A 20,862-nucleotide genomic window follows, 5' to 3' on the forward strand; every position below is an offset into this window, starting at 1 on the left:
TTCAGATAATTCCATTCACACTCATGATGTTGATACTGAGATGGGTTTTATTAATAAGCACAATACTCTTTCTTTGATAACTCTTCAAATAGTTAATATATAGAGCTACTTTTCCTTGAAATGTGTCCCATTGTCAGCTGCCCCTTTAGGGTATTTTTTTCTCACCTTGGATGTATTCCAGTTGTAATGTTTCCCATCTAAAGTACTTAAAACTATTATAAGATTAAAATTTGAACACAGATCTTCTGCTTGAATAGAAAATCATAATCAGAGAAGAAAGTCAGGATAGTTTGTTATCCACACATTTTTCTTTATGTTCATTGTTTCAAAATTGGTTTTTTGCATGCTTTGGATTCACAAGTCTCCAAATGTCTCCTTTGTGTCCCTTTTTTGGATGTATGTGATCTATTTGTTAATCATCTGATACCACCTTTGAGTTTTGCTTGTAAATGACTTGTGCTAGTTTTTACTTTCTTAAGTGTGAGGCATTTCTTATTTCTGTGTGTTCGTTCATTCCATGGTTAGTATCGTAACTATTACTGAAAACTGAGGTAAAAATTACAGATTTTTTTTCTTTGTTATATGATATTCCACTTTTACTTGCTTAATCTTGTATATTCTCTTGTGCTCCTTCTCTGGCTAGACAGCCTTTACTCTTTACTTGGATTTTCTATGCAAAGTCTACCTCAGCATAACTACTGACATTTTACATTTCCAAGGCTTCAAGCTTCTATACCAATACTGTTGCCAATTTAACTTTTTTTTCAGTTATCAGAGACTTTCACCTTCCCCTTCCCCTGCTATGAGACATTTACTTGTAAGGGAAATTCTCACAGTGTGCATCATGGAGAACTTATTATTCATCAGGCAGTTAAGAAATTACTAGCAGTTCTGCATATAGCAGGTATTTGGGAATCCTAGAAGCTGTTCCATGCTATTTGGGCTATCCAAAAGCATAATTTTAAACTTAAAGCTGTGGCATCAGCTAAGAATGGTGATAAAGAAATATGCTTGTACAATTCTCTTGTTAATACTTTTAATAATAATCATCATAATCTGTTTAGATGAAAGCCATTGTACAGGACAGTCAAAGTTGCACAGATGTTGATAATTCACTATGAAATCCTTCTCAGTGTCTTTCTGTCTAAACTGCCGTGTGTGCTGCTACAAGAAGGGAATGTATCGTGAGACACAGGTTTTATTAGCATTTTACCAAAAGTTGATGGTGGAACTTAAGTTTTAGAGGAGCATTAGGTTAAAGTACTATTCAAATATGATTCTGTCCTCATTTACTAATAAATTATAGTAGTCGCAGACCCTTTTTATGTTCTGGTTGCTCTCTGTAACAGATGTTGTCAAGTACACTGGAATCTTTCAGTTACTAGGACAATATAGTAATTTCTTCCTTCTAAGTTCAAACTTGAATCAACCATGTCTTTAAACTGATTTACTTCTGCAGAAGACCTAAGAAAGTAATATTGGTATTATGTTTCATTTATCTGTTCTGTTTGTTTAAAGTTTATAAAGCAATCTGCTGCAGGAAAACTGTAGATGATGATTTACCACATCCCTGAAGCTGTTCATGTGGCTCTAGGTAGGGCTGAAATGCACATTTGTCAAAGGTGTTTATGGTGATGCATGGATATAACAATCATATCACATAAAGGTGCATCACTTACCTGTTAGGTGTATGTGGCATGTGTAGTAGGTAAATATTGACAAAATTCTAGTCAAACATAGAAGCTGTTAGGGTAGGTGGTAGATTCAATCATGATGCAAGTAGCTTCACTATGTCACCCTAATTTTCACATTGTTTGCTTCCACCTGTGTATTGTAATGAAAATACAATTTCTGAAGTTCCTAGTTTCTTTTTGTCTTAGCCTAAGATCAATACTTGCTTTGAAACACTTGTCTCAAACTTGCTGTCTTTTAATTTCCACAGCTGTGGATTTGGTTCTGCCCAATATTCCTTTCTGATCACATCTTTCCAGTGCTTTTAGAATGACTTCCCTTATCTCCACTCTTTATGTACCTAAGAGTTACATCTCTTCAGTCCCTGTGGTCACCCTCTCTCCTGCAGTAGCATGTTTCATGATGAGATGGTTTTTAACATAAATCTGACCAACAGTTTGTGTTTTTGACTCACACTCATCCCTTGTACCTTATGTTATCATTTTTGACCTCCTGTAGTTGTAGTGGAGCACCACTGCAAGTCCAGCATAGTTAGAATAGAGCTCTCATTCTTGATGTGGTGTGTTGGACTCCTAGAACCAACATTTCCTTGGACTCTCCTGTGCTGCTGAAGCATTGGCAGCTGTGGCATGCAGCCTTGACAGCCAGAATGTAGCAAAGAACAAGTCTCACAAGGAGCTGCTGAGGGAACTGGGCTTGTTTGCCATGCAGAAAAGGAGGCTCAGGGTTGGGGAAAGAAAGAAAAATAAGAAAACACTTCCTGCATGGTAAAAAAAAGCATCTAAATTTCATTTGCTGGAAAAGTGGAATACGTTTAAGCAGCTATGATATTCTTTAGATTTCTTGTCTTGACAGATCTGTGTAGTCAAAAGATAATGTAATTAAAAGTCAGTATTTTATTTCCCCTAAAATAAACATCCTGAGTCTTTTTATGTAGGGTGAAAAACTGGAAGACTTATTTCTCCCAAATGTGTCTTGGAACGTACTCCATTTACAATTTTGCCATTATAAATTGATTCTTGGCAGTGTATATACTTGTGCTGCAGATGTAAGCAATTTCCAGATAAAACAGAAATGATCAATCATTCTGGTGACTACAGTGGCGGGGGGGGAAGTGATTCCATGGAATTTCTGTTTTTGGGAGTACTGCTTCACAACTCCTCCTAAACCTGGTTTAATCTGGCAGAAGGATGACTTCAGCAGCAGTGCCTGCTCTAATATGCTGACTAATTAATGATGAGACCTAGTTTTCTTTCTGGCATGCAATAAATAAATATAGGATTATTTCTGGATTACAGAATAATAGTTGAAACAACCAATAGGAAACCCATTTTGGTAAACTTTGAAAGCACCCTGTTTTCTGAGAAAAACAGACTATGAACTTTAGGGCAAGTGAGGTAGGGATCCAAAGCAAAAGAAAATTATCGATAATAAAATAATGATGTGGTGATCAAGAACTGTGTTGTCCAGACAAAGAACTGGACCAAGCTTCATTCTGGCATCCTCAAATTCTGATGTTCACCTTTCACAAGAAAACAGTTATACTTGTGTGTAATAACTTTTTTTAAGAAAGATACTGATGGCAAGCAGGATGAATAGGTGGGATGGGCAGCTATGCTTTTAGAACAGCAGCCCTTGCCACAGAGGCTGTGTATATCCTGATTTTGATGTTTGGAAGATAATGTGCTGAGCCAGTGGTGTCTGTCTAGGGCCTGTTTTAGGATTTCTTGTTTGCTCTTTGACCTGTTTGGTGGTTTTGTTGCTGTGTTTGCTTTTCTTAACAAGCACAGAAGTAACAAGAGCTTCTCTGTTTCTTTGCAGCTTTTACGAGAGTTGAAGCACCCAAATGTGATTGCATTGCAGAAGGTTTTCCTTTCTCACAGTGACAGAAAGGTTTGGCTGCTGTTTGATTATGCTGAGCATGATTTGTGGGTAAGTTCAGATTTCCCTGAGTATTTGAGATTGTGCAATAACAATTTGTTCAAACTGATGTGTGTGATGTACCTTTATATAGGCAGAGATGCATTAATTTCTTACTCCGTCATTAAGGGTCTAACTGATAATCCTGTAACTTTTACACTTTAAAGCCTGCCAAAGACTACATAGATTTTTTTTTTTTTGAGTCAGATTGGGTTTTGAAGTGAAAAGGATTCTTCTGCAAGCTTTAATTGGTCTTAAAGAAAGCATTCCTAAATTGAGATCTTCCAAAACTGTTTGGAAATGTATTTAATACTTTTTTTCCTGACAGTGTGCACATACACACACCAGAAAAAAAGGACAGTGACTGCTTTGATGAGTCCTCTTGCTGAGAGTGACTGCAAGCAACTAACATTCAATCATCTATATTTTAAACAGACAATTTGTGACAGCATGAATGGAAATAAAATAACAAGTAAGCTAATTGGGCCTACTGATGGACACTCATTACATGGAAGAGAAGTAGAGACTTAAATGTCTGTTTTTAAGTTTCTAGCAAAATATGACAGGATTTGGTTTAGTCTGTTGTAGACGTGGACATCAGTGACATAGTGACTTGAACTGGAGAATATTCAACCTCCACATCTGTTGATAAGATGTGAGTTACTTGAACCTGGATTTCCGTTTAAACCTGAAAGATATCAAACACGAAGTGTAACTGATGTGTTTATGATTCCTTTGAAAATACTTGAAAATGGCAAGGAGAGGAAGTGGTAATATGAATTCAAGTATTACTTTTGAAGGCTTCAGTAATACAGATGTTGCTTTTACAAATGTTAGTGATGAGTTGCTCAATTTCTTCATACTTTGCTATTGAGCTTGTAAATGACCCAAGATTTTAATTTACTTAGACTGTTCAAAAAGACACTTCTGTCGCAGAACACTAATATCATGGTAATTTGTTCCCCTTCAAAAGCTTGAAAGATATTTAATTTATTTCTCTTATGGGCTAGCAGGTTTGTATCTTGCAAGTTTTGTTCATCAAAGTTCAGTGGACATTGAGGGTTTTTGTATTTCACATAACGGGTGGTAGTGATGATGAAGAGAAGTGCATCAGCTAAATCTGTATGACAGACTTTATTTGTGCTTTAAATGAGTTTACTCATTTTATGGAATGGTCATAACAAACACATTTTACTGCTGCATTTATTGCAATGTGTTTTAAACACCTTTTTTCCTAAACTTTTCCATTTGATTTTACTTTGGGCGTGTGGTTTTTACACTACATGGTTATTTTTCACATGATTTAACAGCTTTAGAAGAAGAATCACTGCAGTTTGATGTTCTTGCCACCCCTCCCATATGGCTGGGTATTGGATATAATCTTAGTGAAGTAAATTATTTTCTGGTATTGAAGACTGAAATGTTTGTTACAATGAGGTACTTGACATAAACTGGTCTCCACTTCCTAACTCTTTTGTTTTTATTTTTTTCTATGGGACATGCTACACAAGTCATTTCTCCTTTCCTGTATAATTGCCCATGTTTCCTCGCTTCTTAAGCCTTTGCCAGGAATTTTTTCCTCCCTTGCATAAAGTCTGCCATGTTCAAGGCACTCTTGGTTCTGGCTTAACCTTGGTCCTCATTTCCTTTACTGTCAGCACTTCCCAAGCATCGCTCTTAATTCCCCTTTTGTCTGTTTTGCTCACTCCCAACTTTGTGTCTTTTTCCACGCTGCCTCCTACACATGGAACAGCCTCCCAATTAACGTACGTAAAGATCCTTCACTATCCTCCTTCAAAAAGCTCCTGAAAATCCACTTATTTTGTAACGCATTTCAGTAATACCAACCACTTGTCATTCTGTCTGTGTTGTGTTGTGTTTTGCATTTCCTGTGCTTTACAGCTTGTGCCCTTGGGGTAGAAATTTTAGTAGGGGTTTAGCACCTTTTTTTTTTAATTGCTTAGCACCTTGTGCTTCGTCAGCACTATATGAAGACAAAATAAGTCTATTTATTACGGATATATCAGTTTATAAAGATTTAAGTTTTGGAATGGAAGTTGTGCTGTCACTAGAGACGTGTAGATTTCTAGAGACTAATGTTTTCAAATGTAAGTAGCTTAGAGTTACTTACAGAAATCAATAAGAAATGGAAACTGTCTTTCTGTTAAAAGCTTTTCTGCTTTTAGTAACACCTATTGGCTTCAGTGAGAATAAATGCTCATCACAGTCAATCATTAGATTAATTAAAATCATTATATTTTTCAGCTTCTGTACTGGAAACATTTGGCAAGAGATGAATAAACTATATGAGATGCCATGCTATTCTGTTAATTTCCTAGTACCGAAAAAAAATGCCCCGTTCTAATGGGTTGGTGCTAATTAAACTTATTAAAAAGTTCTTCCATGGTGAGCAAGAACATTTTTTTACCTCTCATTAAATTCCCAAGAATGAAACTGCTCAGATCTGAAATTTTATGTTTAGATAGTGCATACTTAATAATGGTCTGTAACTTTTTCTGATACCATTACCAAGGAATGTAGAAGCCTTGCTACTTTGAACTGCTTTAGGCAAGTATTGGAGAACACTGATTATGCTGCTCTTAACTATAAAGATAGTCATCAGTTTGAATAACTAAGCCTATCAAAGATACTTTCTTTTCTTATCTCTCAAGTTACATTATACAAAACAGTGCAAAACCGTGAGATTACTATGGAGAATATCCAAGAATATAGGTATTCTTTTGACAAATTGATTTATAACTAGTTTCCTTTGATTACCAGAATTCTTAGTGTAATACACAATGTTATGATTTTTCTTGGCTGTCTGTCTCTGCCAAAGAGAGCTGGTAAAGTTCTCAGGCTGTAGGATGTTAACTTTTTATTTTTAAAGGTCAAAAATTTGTTTTAAATGCCAGAGTTCCTGCTGTCTTATCAGCGAAAGAGTAACTTTTTTTAATTGAACTTTCATGGATATTCTTTATCACCCTAGTCTTATACTTTTAGACAGTATACTGCTCTCCAGAACTTCCTGCATAAAGCTACTGCATTTAAAGACATTATTCAAATTTATATCAAATGCTCTAAATGCATGATGATTACTAAAATGGACTTCAGGAAAAGTTTGATACAAATGTCCTGGAGGTGAAGGTTTTTTGTCAATCAGTTACTTTTAGCCACTGTAGAGGTTACAGTATTTAGAGCTTTTCTTTTGTTCCCTTTAAAAGCAGATTTCTAATATTGAAAATATTTGCTAAAGCACATGTTTTTAGTACCACAGATAAACACACATTTGATGACTTCAATTTCATAGTCTCTGTGCTTTAAGCAGGATTTTTGATTCTAACCAACATTTTAATTATAATTTTAAAAAAACCTTTTTGTATTGACAGGTTATCTATATACCTTTTCCTAGCTATGGAGCAGAGTTAATTCCCAGACTCATTTAGTATGTATGTATAAAGTCAAATATTTAAGATTCCCTTTTCTGGAAATATATGTTGTAACTTAAATAAGAAGCTTTTGGATGGGTTTGATCTCATTCTGAAAAAGGGTGTCATTTTTATCACAGTAAAAATGTGTTAAATGTGTTTTATAGCAATGAAAACCACTGCTAGTTCTTAATAAGTAAGTACATAAATAATTAACTATGATTTGGTAATATTGAATGTGATGATACATTCAGTATCCCAGACAAATTAAACCATGATCTGTGAATTTTTTAAGTTTGGTTGAATGTTTCTCTCTTATATTCCAGTGATCTCTAACAACTACATTCTTGGTAACCAATACTACTGAGAAACGTGGAGTAAAATTAATGTTGGGAATTATTGTTGATAATAATAAAAATGTATGGGCAGACTGGCTTTGTTTTATACAAATTGCTTGTTATGTATATGTTCTGCTTTTAAAAAATGTAGGGTAGAGATTATTAGCACAGTCATGAGTACCTAAAAATAATCAACAAATAATGGAAAGGAGAAATTATTCTTCCTTCATGTGAATTTCATAGCACTACTTGATGCTCTCAGTCTGCAAATAAATATACTTAATTTCAGCTAAGAACATTTTGAATAATCTTTTATGATAAATGAAATTGGGAGAGTGTTGCATACCGATGTATACAATAAACCTGTACATTGACTTAATCACATGAATCATGTCTACCAGCTGAGTTTTAACATATTCCTTAAATATGGTATAATCAGTTATAATTCTTTCTTCAACAGGCTTCAGTGTAGCTCTTAATCATAAATATAATTCAGATGCTAGTTGATGATAAATATCTTTATATACATAAAAATACTTTTCTCAGTGGATCATGTGATTTTTAATCTTTTGATTTTCTAAGTCATGTCTACACTTCTGGTGTAATTCAAGTGATTCTGCCAGGTGGTTTTTCATACAGTCTTCTCTCTTGTATAGGTGTGTACCAGTATAGGCTGGAAGAAAGAGTAGAGGGTTTGTCAGGACACAAGGAAATGGGCTGGCATAGGTCTTTGTGATTGATTGATTCCTTCCAAGTGAAATGGATGGGGTTTCATTAAGCAGTTTGGTTAATGACATTTTAAAGAAGATACTGATGATGGCCATGCACTGGCAGCATTTAGAGGGAACAAGCATGCTTTTTGCCCCTTCTGTTTTGAAGGACAGTTTATGTTAATTGCTGTAATGTTTCCAAAATTGGAAACTAAAGCGGTTGCTCTGGAGGTACTTCTGTCCATTTCTGTTTTGATTTTGTTTTATTTTACTTGTGATAAATACATTGAAAAATTTTCTTAGTTTCTAAAACTCTGATGTCTGAAATGAGTCACAAGTGTAGGCACATCAGGCTATGATTTATTTTTGGAAAAGCAAACAAATTACTTGGGTTCATCGGGTCTTTGCTTTCTCTTTTTGAAAATCATGGAAACAGTGCAGGGTTAGTTTTTATACAGCCTTAAGATTTTGATTTGTTCTTTCATGCCCTTTTTGAATGCTTTACATTTAAAGTAAATGTAGTAATTTGAGGTGGTTTAGTGTTAAAAATGAGACTGGAAGCCGTATAAAATAAATCCTCTTGGCCTTAGTATAGATTTTACATGTATCCAAGCTTCCCTTCCATCAATATTAAAAATATAACTTTACTTTTTATTGGCACATGGACATAATTCTGTTTTGTTCTCAAAGGCTGGATTAGGGACTGGATAGAATGCAGGGTTGTTGCTGAAGCGTGGGAGATGCAAGCAGTCAGGGAGAGGCATCTGCATTGGCATGATTGCATTTCAGTTTGAAGGAGATGCGTGTAATTTTCAGCAAGCTTTGCCTTAAGCAGTAGAACTCAAGCAATCAGGTTTTCTAGAGGCTTGTGTCTGTGAATTATCTCATGTATCTTGAGGTGGGAGCTCACCGTAACTTCTTTTAGTCAGACATGCATAAAATCCCCCTGTTAGCTGGCTTCCTACTTTTGTGAAAAGTTTCTAGGTCTAACTTGTTTGTTTGCTTGTTTTAACCTCTGTCACACTGAACAGCAGTTCTTGGAATTGGGAATGGGATGACACAAACACAGACAGGCTTGGAAGCAGACTAAAATTAGGATGTTATTGGATGCTCACTTAACTGCTGGGTAAATCCTAGGGATTTGAATTTGCTCTTTGTTGTTATGCATGATGTTTGCTTTGTTTGTGGTGGAGAATTTCATAAATGCCCATAGTTCTTCACCAGCCAGCTTTCAAAGCCATTTCAGTGTACTAGATAACATAGAAGAAGGCAGTCAAACTCCTAGATTGAATATTGTTTAATTTTATTTCCAAATGTCTAGTTCTGTTTCTCTTCTTCATTTTTTTATCATTTATGTGGTCTTGTCTTTGCAAGAGCTACAGTCATCTTACTGAAATAATGTAGTTCATCCAGTTTTCCTTGCAATTTTATTAAATTTTTTAAAGCTTAAAATTGAGTATAAGCAGTTAGTAAGTAAAACCAATAGTCCCAGATATTGCAAGCAGCAAATTATACCTTCCTTGCTTTCCTAGGCTTTTGTTGAATGTGTACTTTAATGTTGGTCAGTGAAGTATAAATTTAATTTAGAGTAAAGATTTAAAATCACTTCTACAAAGTTGCTGTCTTGTTCAAATTAAAACCAAAATATGTACAAGCAATAGAAAAATTTTCACATTATATTTAATAGTGAATACCTAATTGGCTCACACCATTTTTGGGATCCAGTCAGTGGCAGCATGTTTTTAAAATTTAGGTGTCAGAAATACAGATGCACAGAAAGGGAAAATGGTTACTTTTGCTGAATAGATTTCAATCTTGCTTGGAGTTACGTTTACCTCTTATGACATATGTTCTTCTTTTGTTTTGAAAGATGTTAAATATATCAGAAGAGAGCTTGCAGTGTTCTAGTGAACTAATTAAAATGAATTTATGTCTGTATAACATTGTGGATGGGTTTCTGTTCTGTAGCATGCAACTGGTATATTGTGGACTGACAATAACTTTCCTCATTAATTTTGCTGAATGAGTCTGGGTATTTTCCAGCTTTTTTGGCCAGATGATATGTGGATAGCAGGATATGTGAGTTAAGGAGTTGCAGTGAAAAAAGACATGGGGAATACTGAAGCTTTTTGACCCTCTGCTTATTGTCTTGTTAAAAACGTGCCTCTGACTTGCCTGGATCATGGAAGTCCTCATGTTTTGTTCTTAATGGCTATTCATTAGGGGTAAGATTCAGCAAAGTACTTGAGTTATACCTAAAGGTTACGAAGTGCAGTGTCCAAGTGCACCTCATGCTTCCTAGAGAGAGAGGCAGAACATGCTTCATACCTGTCATGGTTCAGATTTATACTCAACTCACAGAGCAGTCTTAATTTTGTGCTGTTCAGCAAAAAGATTTATTGTATGAGAGAAGTGTAGTTTTGAAGCCTAATGGTTAAGTCAGTTTTATGGGAAATGGGAAATGCAGGCTGTATTTCCTGTAAATTATTCCATGCCTTTATTAGGTCTAAGGTTCTGGCTGTCATGTGCTGTACTTGAAGCAGCATCTGTTTGCTCTTCTATTTCTTAGATGGACAGTGCCATTAAAATTGCTGTTTAGTGTTTGTTAGGTGCATTGTTCTTTCTTCACATGGCTAGTTGCTTATAAGAAATTGGATGGACTATTTTTTTTTAAGAGAGTTTTTCAGTGTAGGGCTTGGTTACAAACACTGCGGATTCATTCCAATGTCATGGGGCAAATCTAGCTTTTCAGTTCCCTATACTACTTAGTCCTGCAGTGTATTTTTAGCTTTTGTTCAGTTTTCAAAACTGTGATAGTTGCAATCTCTTGGATATAAACTTCCATAGAGTAAGCTGGCAACAGTGGGTTTTATTTGCTTTTGCAGGAAATTGGATTTTACCTAGTGGTGATATTGCTTGCTTCGAGCAAAACTATCCATTTTTATTTGCTTCTGCAATTCAATAACCCTCTCAAGAAAGGAGCTTGTTTCCTTAGCCTTTCTAACTGGGAGCCACAGGGGAGGGGCAGGGACAGAAATCCAATGGCATCAGCCTGGTGCTGTCTCACTCCCCACTTCCAGAGGTACCAGAGCAGCCAGAGGCAGAGCCACGTGTGTTGTTCCTCTGCAACACATCTGTAGTTAATTGTGTCCTGTTCTGTCTCATGAGACTCCTTCATTTTCTCTGTGCCTAAGGACTAATGTTTTGTGTGGGTAGTAGATGGTTTTTAGATGGGTTAGAAATCCCTTCTAGTGATTACATGCAACTTGAAAAAGGGCAGGACTGGATTTATGGGCCTCTGTGTATGACCTTTGCTTGTTAGTTCCTCTGTATTTTTCATTTTTATTTCCTGTATTAATAAATATACTAATTTGTGAGTTTATGGTATCATTACTGCTTTATAAATCATATTGTAATTACACATGAAGGTTGCTATCTGGTGAGCATTGTGTAGTACTAGGGACTCCTAGTTGAAGTTATGAGACCAAATCTTCTTGTAACATCACAAGAAAAAAATTTCTAAGGAAATAATCCCTTAAAGCATTTCAGTACAGTTTCCAGAGTGATTGCACAACTAAGGATCAGGTACTAAGAGCTTGTCTTATTTATTGATCCTCATGAGTATATTAAAAACTGACAATCCTGTAAATTTCTACTGTTTTTTAGTACAAAGCCAGAAATACTGTACATTTACTAGTGGAAGGCTCTGTGGGATCGTTGTTGATAGGGAGTAAGCAGGCTGGTTTGATTCATTTGGTGTTTTCTGCCTTTCTTGCTTCTCTTTAAACAGTATTGTTTACACTTTTGCTAAGTACAGTTTGACAGTGGCTACAGTACTGGTGACAGCCAGAGGTAGCATTTACCATGAGTAAACATTAACTCATTACCACTGTCATTGGGAGCAGTAGTGACAAACTGGGTGGGGAGTGGGGATGGTGGAGGAAGGAGCAGTGGTCTAATTAAAACACAGCCTCTGGCTACCTCTTTAGCCTGGGAAGGGAGAAGATCTTCAGCTAGACAAATCCTATTTAAAAAATTGGGTAATTAATAATTCTACTCTAGCATTTTCTATTGTTTTCAGTAAAAATACAAACTGCCTTTATCATTTCCACTTTTCAAAAGACACATAATTGAAAACTATTTTGTTATTTGAGGTGCTTCATTGAATTGCCTTCCAAAAGGAGATTTTTTTCCCCATCTGAATGAACATATTTAGTCATTTGCTGAATGACCATATATTAAGATTAGATTTGTGCCCTGCATAGCCCCACCTTTCTGAGGATTGAAAAGGTAGAATGGCCTGACTCTAGTTTATTTCTTGTACTGTGTAGCAAAACAAGACCTAACCCATCATCTCCACATTCATCTTAGAATTAATTAGTTTATGACTATTTAATGATCTCTCAGCAGTCTTTCAATGTTTTTTTTTTATTCCTTCAACTAATACTGAGGTCCTTTACTGCATTCTCTGTTTTCAAGTGGTGTTTGTCCTCTAGTGGGCAGACTGACTTATGTAATCCAAGAGCCACCAGTTTGTCATCATCAGTGAAGTATGCAGCCATAAATTGGGAGCAGAAGACAACCATTTTTACATGCTTGAACATGATCTCACCCAAATGCTGTGGTGTGGGGTTTTTGGAGTTATACCTTCCCCCCCCCTTCAAATATTTATAAAAATATTTATTTAATCTGTCTACTGGGATCCTGATTTGGGGAGGAATAGTAGTTGCAAGTATGCTAGCCTGGGTGTTTTTGAAGAGGAAGAGGTAAAGTCTCTATAAAAGCATAGAGCGTGGCCCTCCTACTGGTAGATACTCCTGGTTTGAAAGGTTCTGGTCTAGCTGCCAAGGGTAAGAGGATGCCATATAGGGAGGAAGGAGAATATCTAAGACCCTTTACTGGAGGTAAGTAGCCAGTATATAGATATTCACAAAAACTTCACGGCTGTTCTTTGAAGCTACTCAGAGAATAAAAACAATATAAGACAATTGTGAATGCATCACTATTACTTTAATTCCAAAGTTCAACAAACTTTGTATTTCATTCCATTATTTAGTGTTAGTAGTTAAAAGATCCCAAAACACCCAACCTTCTCACCTATCTAATACCTAACTTTCTTCATGTTTCTACTTGTTTTATTTCTAGCATATTATCAAGTTTCACCGTGCCTCAAAAGCAAATAAAAAGCCCATGCAGCTGCCAAGATCTATGGTTAAATCCCTTCTCTACCAGATCCTCGATGGAATCCATTACCTCCATGCAAACTGGGTGCTTCACAGGGATCTGGTAAGTGTGCCATGTGCTACCTGCCCAGAAGTGTTTCACGTGTGTGTTGCTGGCTGGGACAAGAAAGGCCCCTGTTCGTAATCTTGCGTATCGATCCCTACAGCTCTTCCTGTTATTGTTGCTGGATCCCAGTTCTGACTTTAAACATGAAAACAAGCTATGCTTTCACATTGTTTTTATCTGAGTCATCTGAGCTCGGACAATGATGCCAGATCCGGTAAAGGGATTGCAGATATCAATACCCAAAAACAGTACGTGAGACAGCTGATACATGTCGGGTGAACATTCTTACAACCTTTCACATGACTTTGAAAAGGCATCTAAATAGGAGAGTGATTGATACCCTTTTACATTGTTTGGCTTACGTGCAACTTAGCATAAAAGCTAGTGAAAGAGTAGTTTTTTCATGGAGTATTTCTTTTCCATGTGGTATTTTTTCTGACCGTGGGAAGAGAACTATAAAAGAGTTATCATCTTGAAATTTCTCATGACCTGAAGTAGCTCTTGAAGTTGATTACAGATTACAAGGGCAGCCAGTTGCCTTGTCTTAGTTCCCCTTTTCCCCTTAAAGTTTTCCATCGCTCCTCATAATTACGTGGAGTGCTACTGTGGTTTATGAAAAGAATACTAATACGGGTGTGCTTCCTCTTGCATTCTAACTAGAATGTTTGGCATGAAGCAGGGTGATGGTTAATATGCCAAACAATGCTCTTAGGTATGGTAATCTGTGTAGAAAGTCACTACTTTTATTTTGGTTATTTTTGGTTTTTCATAGTTGCCCCAGCAAGTTAAAATAGGGCTGCCTGTCCAAAAACTTACAGTCACGAATTATTCTTGAGTTTTTGGTAATAAGTAGGGATTTTGATTAATTTTTGGTTGTAGACCAAATTTTTTTAAGAATAATAATTATAAAGTAAGGCAGGCCTGGAATAGAAGTCGCAAACACTTTCTGAACTGAATTTTATTTAATTTTTTTGTAATACCTAACAACAGTGGCCAGAGCAGGTTTCAGTTTTCATTATGGATCTTTTTCTTTTACTCTGTCCCTTGGTTGTTTATCATTGGTTTTTCTGTTAAATTCCAGATGTTAGTATATTTGGGGAGGGGCAGGGGGTGTGATTTGCCTTTGGAATAGTAGCCATGACCAAAAAACAGGAAGCATCTACAACTCTGATTTTCACGTTACAATTACTACTTTCCTAAAGAGTCAGGTGCTACTTTGGCAGAGTGCTCAGCTGTGATTAGCTCCAGCTTGAGAAATAACACCTGGAAAGTCTATACCCAGCTCTAAGGGAGACACACCTCTTCATGGAACTGTAATTACATATACACTTAAATGCCATACATGAACTCAATATTTTGATAGGAAATACAAGATGGTATCTAAGATAATAACAACAAATAGCCTTGAGAATTTTCTTGCTGGTGTTGTTATTTTCAGCCTCCAGCACCACGTGTTTGTGTGACTAGTGCTGCTGCTTTGCAGTTCTTACCTGTTGCTGATGACTTGCAGCAAAGCTGTTGTCTAATCTTTGTCTTTTCTTCTGGAATGTTGAGAGTTTATGGTTGCTGTTGTGAAAAAGACTGTATTTTTTGGTTCTAAAATGATAGTGTTTGAATGATGTTGGCATAATTGAGAAGGAAGAGGAATAGTAATTTGTGAAGTCTTAGTGTGTTCTTGGTCTGCAAATAAATGTAAACTGATGGATTCTGGGATGCCTCAGTAAGACAAAGGAAACCATTTCAGAAATTGCTTAGATACACTAATGATTTAAAAGTATAATCAGAATCCTTTGCCTTTTAAAATATTTCTGGATTTCTGAAGAATTCAGGTATGTCAAATAGTTATATCTTGACCATGGTAAGAAGAAAAATGTTATTCTGGATGTGTCCTTGTGTCTGCACTTGAAATTAGAGGTTAATATAACTAGCAACCAATTAAAATCCTGGATTAACCAAGATTTTTTTATTTATCTGTAATTTTTATTTGTGTGCTCATGCTTGTGACTTTTTGCTACTCAGGCACAATTTCACTGGCATCAGTTTCTTGCATAATACATAAATACCAGCTCCTTAGTGTCTTCTTAAGATGTGGAACAGTTTTTCTGGTGGTTTTCTCTTAGCTGTTTGAATTTACAGCTGCTGGAAAAAGTATTTTTCTATTTTACGTAAACCAAGTTTTGCATCAAAACACCTTGTACTTTCTTGGTTTAATATAACTCTGTTCTTACTATTTTTAACCTGTATTTGGATGTAGACCAAAAATGGTGACATCCATAAAAGTCATGTTATGTTTATTTCATTGCTCAATAAAATTAGATTCTCCAAGAATATTTATCATAATATTAGCCAAATTCTCCTGAGCCATGGAAATGACCTCTGTAATTTATTTAACAAATGTTGTTGTGAAAAAACAGAAACTTGGGAGGTTAAGTATTCGCTTTGAGGTATTTGAAGAACATTGTTTAAATCTTAAATTACTGCTGCCTTAAATCAAAGAGGTTTTTAAAGTAGCTGGAATACCAAATTCGTTGCTTAAAAATCTTAGAATTACCAAGATATTTTTATTTAAATCATTTTTAAGATCAGCTGTAGCCAGCAAGTGCATGGCAGGGTGATAAAAGTGGTGAACAATGTGAACTTGCCAAGTTGAATTCCATGTCCTTCCCTTGGGCTGAGCTCAGGGATGGCTGTTAACACAAGGACACAGTTTCCTTCCCCTCTTCAATGCCTGGCAGTGACACCCCTGCTAATGGCCTGGCAGGGGACACTCACCTGGCTCCTGGTGAGCTCATTCAGAGAGCTAAACCCACACAAAGTGTCACAGAAAGCTTTTCACCTGCAGAGCTTGTTTTCTGCAGGGTTAGGTCCCAGAGGGACCTCACTGGGGCTGAGCTGGGTGTGCAGGAGCTGGTGCAGAGGCAGTGTGAGGTGGTGGCAGAAAGCTCAACAGAGGCCATTCAGCATCCCCTGTCATTAGATCTGGTTATTTTATTGTTAAAATGCACTGTTTTGATTCTTAGGAGGGAGTGCAAGTGTTCTTAAAAGATTAAATTGGTATAACTTTGTAATGCAAGACTTACAGCAGTTTAAGACTGCCAATGCAAGTTCAGCTTAAGGAAAGTGCTCAAATTGAGGCAAACACCAAACAGACTTGTACTCATGCTTCTAGAAATTGGAAACTAATTTAGTGTTGTGTATCTTTAAATTTTTTTGTAGTATTTGGGTTACTTTGAGTCTGGCTTTTGTAATGTGAGAGTACCTGTAAGGTGCTAAATTACTTTCTAGGTATTTTTTTTTTTAGCTAAGCTCTTAATTTCTCTCAGTTAAAAACCATTCAGCCTTTATGGCAAGATTCAAACAAGTATAAACTATGGGACAGAAATACTGGGTTACTGATTTCTATGAATAGCATTGTGTCAGTTTATACACCTTGGAATTGACTTAAGTCTGTGAAAATCCATACATTTGTTCTCCTGTGAGCCCCTTTTGAGTGGGATTTTGCTTTTGAATTGCATGGCATTGGGCAATGATAATTTTACCTTTTCAGCATAGCAACATTCCTGAAAGCTGCGCGTGAGAGGAGGGAGGATTTGCTGGCTTTGCTAGCTGCTGGAGTGTTTAATTATGAGCAAGAGGTTAATAGAGATAGATATTGGAGAAAAAACCTATGAGTACTAAGTTTTTAGCTTTTTAAACTACTCTATGTACACTGTGGGCTTCTGCTTGAATGGGATCTAACCAGTGCTCCATACCTTGAGGTAAGAGCCAGGACTTGAAGTACACTATTTCAGAGTGTTCTGAGGTCTTTGTCCTTGTCCCCTCCTCTCCTAAAGGGGATATTTTTAGATTATACTGGAATGTTCAGCAAAGGTCTTAGTTTGCCCAGATGTCAAAAAATGGAGATCTTCCATGCAGTGTTTGCAATGTCTGTTCATGTTAGTTGCTTAAGGTCAAAAGCAGGTAGAGACCATATCCTTTATGACCTGATAAAAGCAATTTCTATTTGTAACAGAATGTATTTTCCTGAAGGGAGGTGTTATCTATGGGATGTTTGAAGTGCACAGAATCCATATGGAGTAATTAATTTAAGATTCCACTTATGTACCTTGGGCATTTCTTTAGAATACTGCTTAATATTAAAACGACTGGTTGAAAAATGAATGTTGGAAATGAAACGCATCAGAGAAATGCAGATTTCTTCTTCTTCTCCCCAGGGAGTTAAATGGTTGTTCTAAGGATTCTGAAGTAAAAAACTTTCTTGTGATGGTCATATAAAGTAACTTTGTAAAATGAACAAAGTTGTTTTAATGTTTTTATTATATAAACATTAATATGGGCACATCTATGTCCATGTGGGGTTTTCTCAGTGCAACCTGTTCTCTCCAAATTAACCTTTTCACTCTAATTTCACTAATTCACCAAGGAGAGGGAGGAGGAATTCAATTGTGGTAAAGACTTTGCTACTGTTTTCCTATATTCAGCTTTTTTATTACCATCTCCTTGTCTCTTAAAGAAGGATAAAATAATATCTGTGTTCTGTAGTTTGTTTCATTGTGCCGTCTGTATTGGGAGAAGTTATTTTCATTGTGTGCTTAAGCTAAGCAGTTTCTGTTTCTTTATGGAGTGCATTAGGGAGGGTCAGTGTGCTTCTCCCATCTTCAAAATTTATGGAGAGCTAATGTGAGCATTTTTGGTGAAACGGCATAGCAGACAATTGAGGCTGACATAATTTTGACTCTCCACATATCTGCCTGTATAATAAATGTCTATATGCAGCCTTTAGGATGATCAGATGTGTGAGCTCTCGAATTCAGGCATCTTAACAAGTCCCCTGGATGGCCAGCTGGTGTAGGAACAGGAAGCCAAGAGTATCTTTCCAAGGGTGAATTTTGAGCAGAGCCAAGAGATGCCAGTGTGGTGTCTGGCTCCAGCTGGCCGTGGTTGCACTCAGGACATGCTGTCTTCTCCAGTGGTCCTGCTCTGCATCTCTTGTGGAACTCTCCAGAGTGGACAATTCTGTATTGCTGTCTCTCAGGGTTTTCTGGAAACTGCAGCCATCTGGAACCTGAGTTTTGTTCTGTCAAAAGTAAAGCTGAAAGGGAAATAAAATGTAAATAGATGAGTGTGGGAAACTCCCCTTTCACTAGCAATTCTAAGATGGGATTTTTATGTGCTGATATCAAAAGTAAATTTAGGTCCAGGTTCATGCATCCCTCTCTTGACAGGCAGCTGCTGTGTAGGAATGTAGAACTGTTGGGTCCTGCCTTCTGCCAGTAATTTTGTACTGGCTTGAAAAGCTTCTTAGCCCTGTTGCACCCATTTGAGCATGCACATGACTCCTATAAATAAATACCAAGTCAACCTGTCTACCAGTTTGTGTAAACTTCTAAAACCCACTGTAATTGTAATCCCCACCATTCTGTGTCATCATGTGTGTGCGTGCATGGGAAGGGTGCAGGAATATGTCCGGACATGCACTCTTGACTCGGATTCTTCCCGAGCTGTGTATGGGTTCAGGACTCCTAATCACTTATTTTTCCATCTGCATGATTTCTTTGGGATGGAGGACACTTTCCACAGTGTCAGAGAACCATATGAATGATCATACTCAGCTTGCAGATCTCCCAAAAGAAAGAAAATACAGGCTAAACCCTCATGTTTCAAGAACTAAGACTCCATTGATGACTTTAGAAAGTGACTTGAATTTACTAACTGAAAAGTCAACACATTTTTCTTCTTTTATATCTGGTTAGAGAGAAGATATTTTTTTTTATTTACTAGTGAGGAAGAGTAGTATGTAGGTGCCCATACATGTATCTGTACATGCTTCTAGATAGAAATTTTACATGCTGATTAACAAACTGAATTTTATCAGCATATAATGGTTTTTTTTGTTTTTTTTTTAATCTTAAGCATATATTGAGGGCATCTCTTAAAAATAGTGCACTTTTCATTACTTGGAACTTTGCTTTTGCCCTTCAGTTGTAAAAACTAATCTTTACATGATTTAAAAGGTATGTGAAGACGTGCAGATTGTTACCTCTGTTGTGTACATGGAAACAGCAATTTTTCCATGGCTGACTAATGCATACATTTGGTTTGTGGCAAGAGTATTAAGATGTTTGTGGATTAATTTTTACTAATAAAAATAATTACAGTTGAAGAGAAATGCTTTACCTCAGGTTCTGAAACAAGCTTATGCTCATAAAATTCTGACTGGATATAAATTCAGATGAGTCAGAAGAAACAAAGGGACTGATTTAATGTTCTTTTGGCTGCATTTTGCTGCTAAAGTCAACAGATGACATATGGCCTGTGAACTTATCTCTTTTCCTGAGATGGAAAAAGGGTGACAAGGAAGTGAAAGTATTAAAATAATATTAGAATTTATATGGGTTTTTTTCCCCTGATGTAGAATAAGTAGATTGAAAATGTCATCTTCTCTAATAGCCCCAGTTTAGCTTTCCATCTGCTGTAAGGAGGTTTCTAGTAAATATGTGATGTATTTAAGCTTACTGTTGCAGCAGAGTGTTTTGAGTGAGCAAACTGAGTTTTGCCTTCTAAATAAAAATGCAAATGTCAGAAGCTGCTTTTAGAAGTTTTTCTTTTGTAAAAGTACTACTACTTTTTTTTTTCCTTTTTTTTCTGTTGGAGAAAGTACCCTTGGGATAATGGGATTGACTACAAGTGCATTTATGGAATTATTTCTATGTGGACTCATTACCTATTTTGAAGGCTACAGAGGTGGGCATCATGTTGTTTTATAGTAATAGAAATTAGTGAAGCTTAAGAAAAGTATGTTGCAATCAGTGAATACAACTAATGTAACAACTTATAATCAAGAAAAAAAAAGACAATTTTTTCTCCATGTTGCTTGCCATCTTGTGCTTTCTCATGTGCATTTCTCTTCATTTGCAAATATGCTGTAGTTATTGCTACTCTACTAAGCAGTTGCAGTAACATTGCAGATTGTCTTGCATTTAAATTAAGCATCTTTGATTAGTGATCCAGGAAGCTGCAGTGACTAGCAAAGGATGTTACTTTATTTCTTATTTTACTATGTGTGAACTTCGTCAAAGAAACTGGCTCTGCTGCAGAAAATGACTGATCAGCTGGTGTTTCCCAGATGGCTTCTCTCAGGACCTCTGTCTTCTCCAACCTCCATGCTTTCTGGAAATGCTTCAGAAATCATTGGCCTTACGGTAGCTCTTAAGGCCGAATACCGCAGTTATGTCACTTAAAACAAAGGAAATTCTTTGTATAATCTGTCAAGTGACCCTACTGTGTGAAGTGATCCTCTCAGAAACTGGGCATTAGGTCTTCAGATTCATCTTTAGGGAGGATTCTGAATTTCACATAAAACCATCTTGGAATTAAAATTTCAAGACATTTTATTTAATACAGGAACAGTTCCTTCAAGATATCTGGACCACTGGTAAAATACTTTTATTATTCTGTCACCTATTTTAACAGTGAAGCAGCAAA

At 36.4% G+C, this 20,862-nt stretch overlaps 1 protein-coding gene across 1 annotated transcript in view; it reads left to right on the forward strand.

The window, feature by feature from the left end:
• The window catches only part of CDK19 (cyclin dependent kinase 19), a 118,372-nt gene that overhangs the window by 42,750 nt on the left and 54,760 nt on the right, over nt 1–20,862 (forward strand). Inside the window, exons 3-4 of the mRNA XM_018917479.3 lie at nt 3,514–3,624; nt 13,234–13,374. Coding sequence (XP_018773024.3) covers nt 3,514–3,624; nt 13,234–13,374 — 252 coding nt within the window. The remainder of the gene's footprint in view (nt 1–3,513; nt 3,625–13,233; nt 13,375–20,862) is intronic.

This window comes from Serinus canaria, chromosome 3 (genome assembly GCF_022539315.1).
Source record: "Serinus canaria isolate serCan28SL12 chromosome 3, serCan2020, whole genome shotgun sequence".
Lineage (NCBI taxonomy): Eukaryota > Metazoa > Chordata > Aves > Passeriformes > Fringillidae > Serinus > Serinus canaria.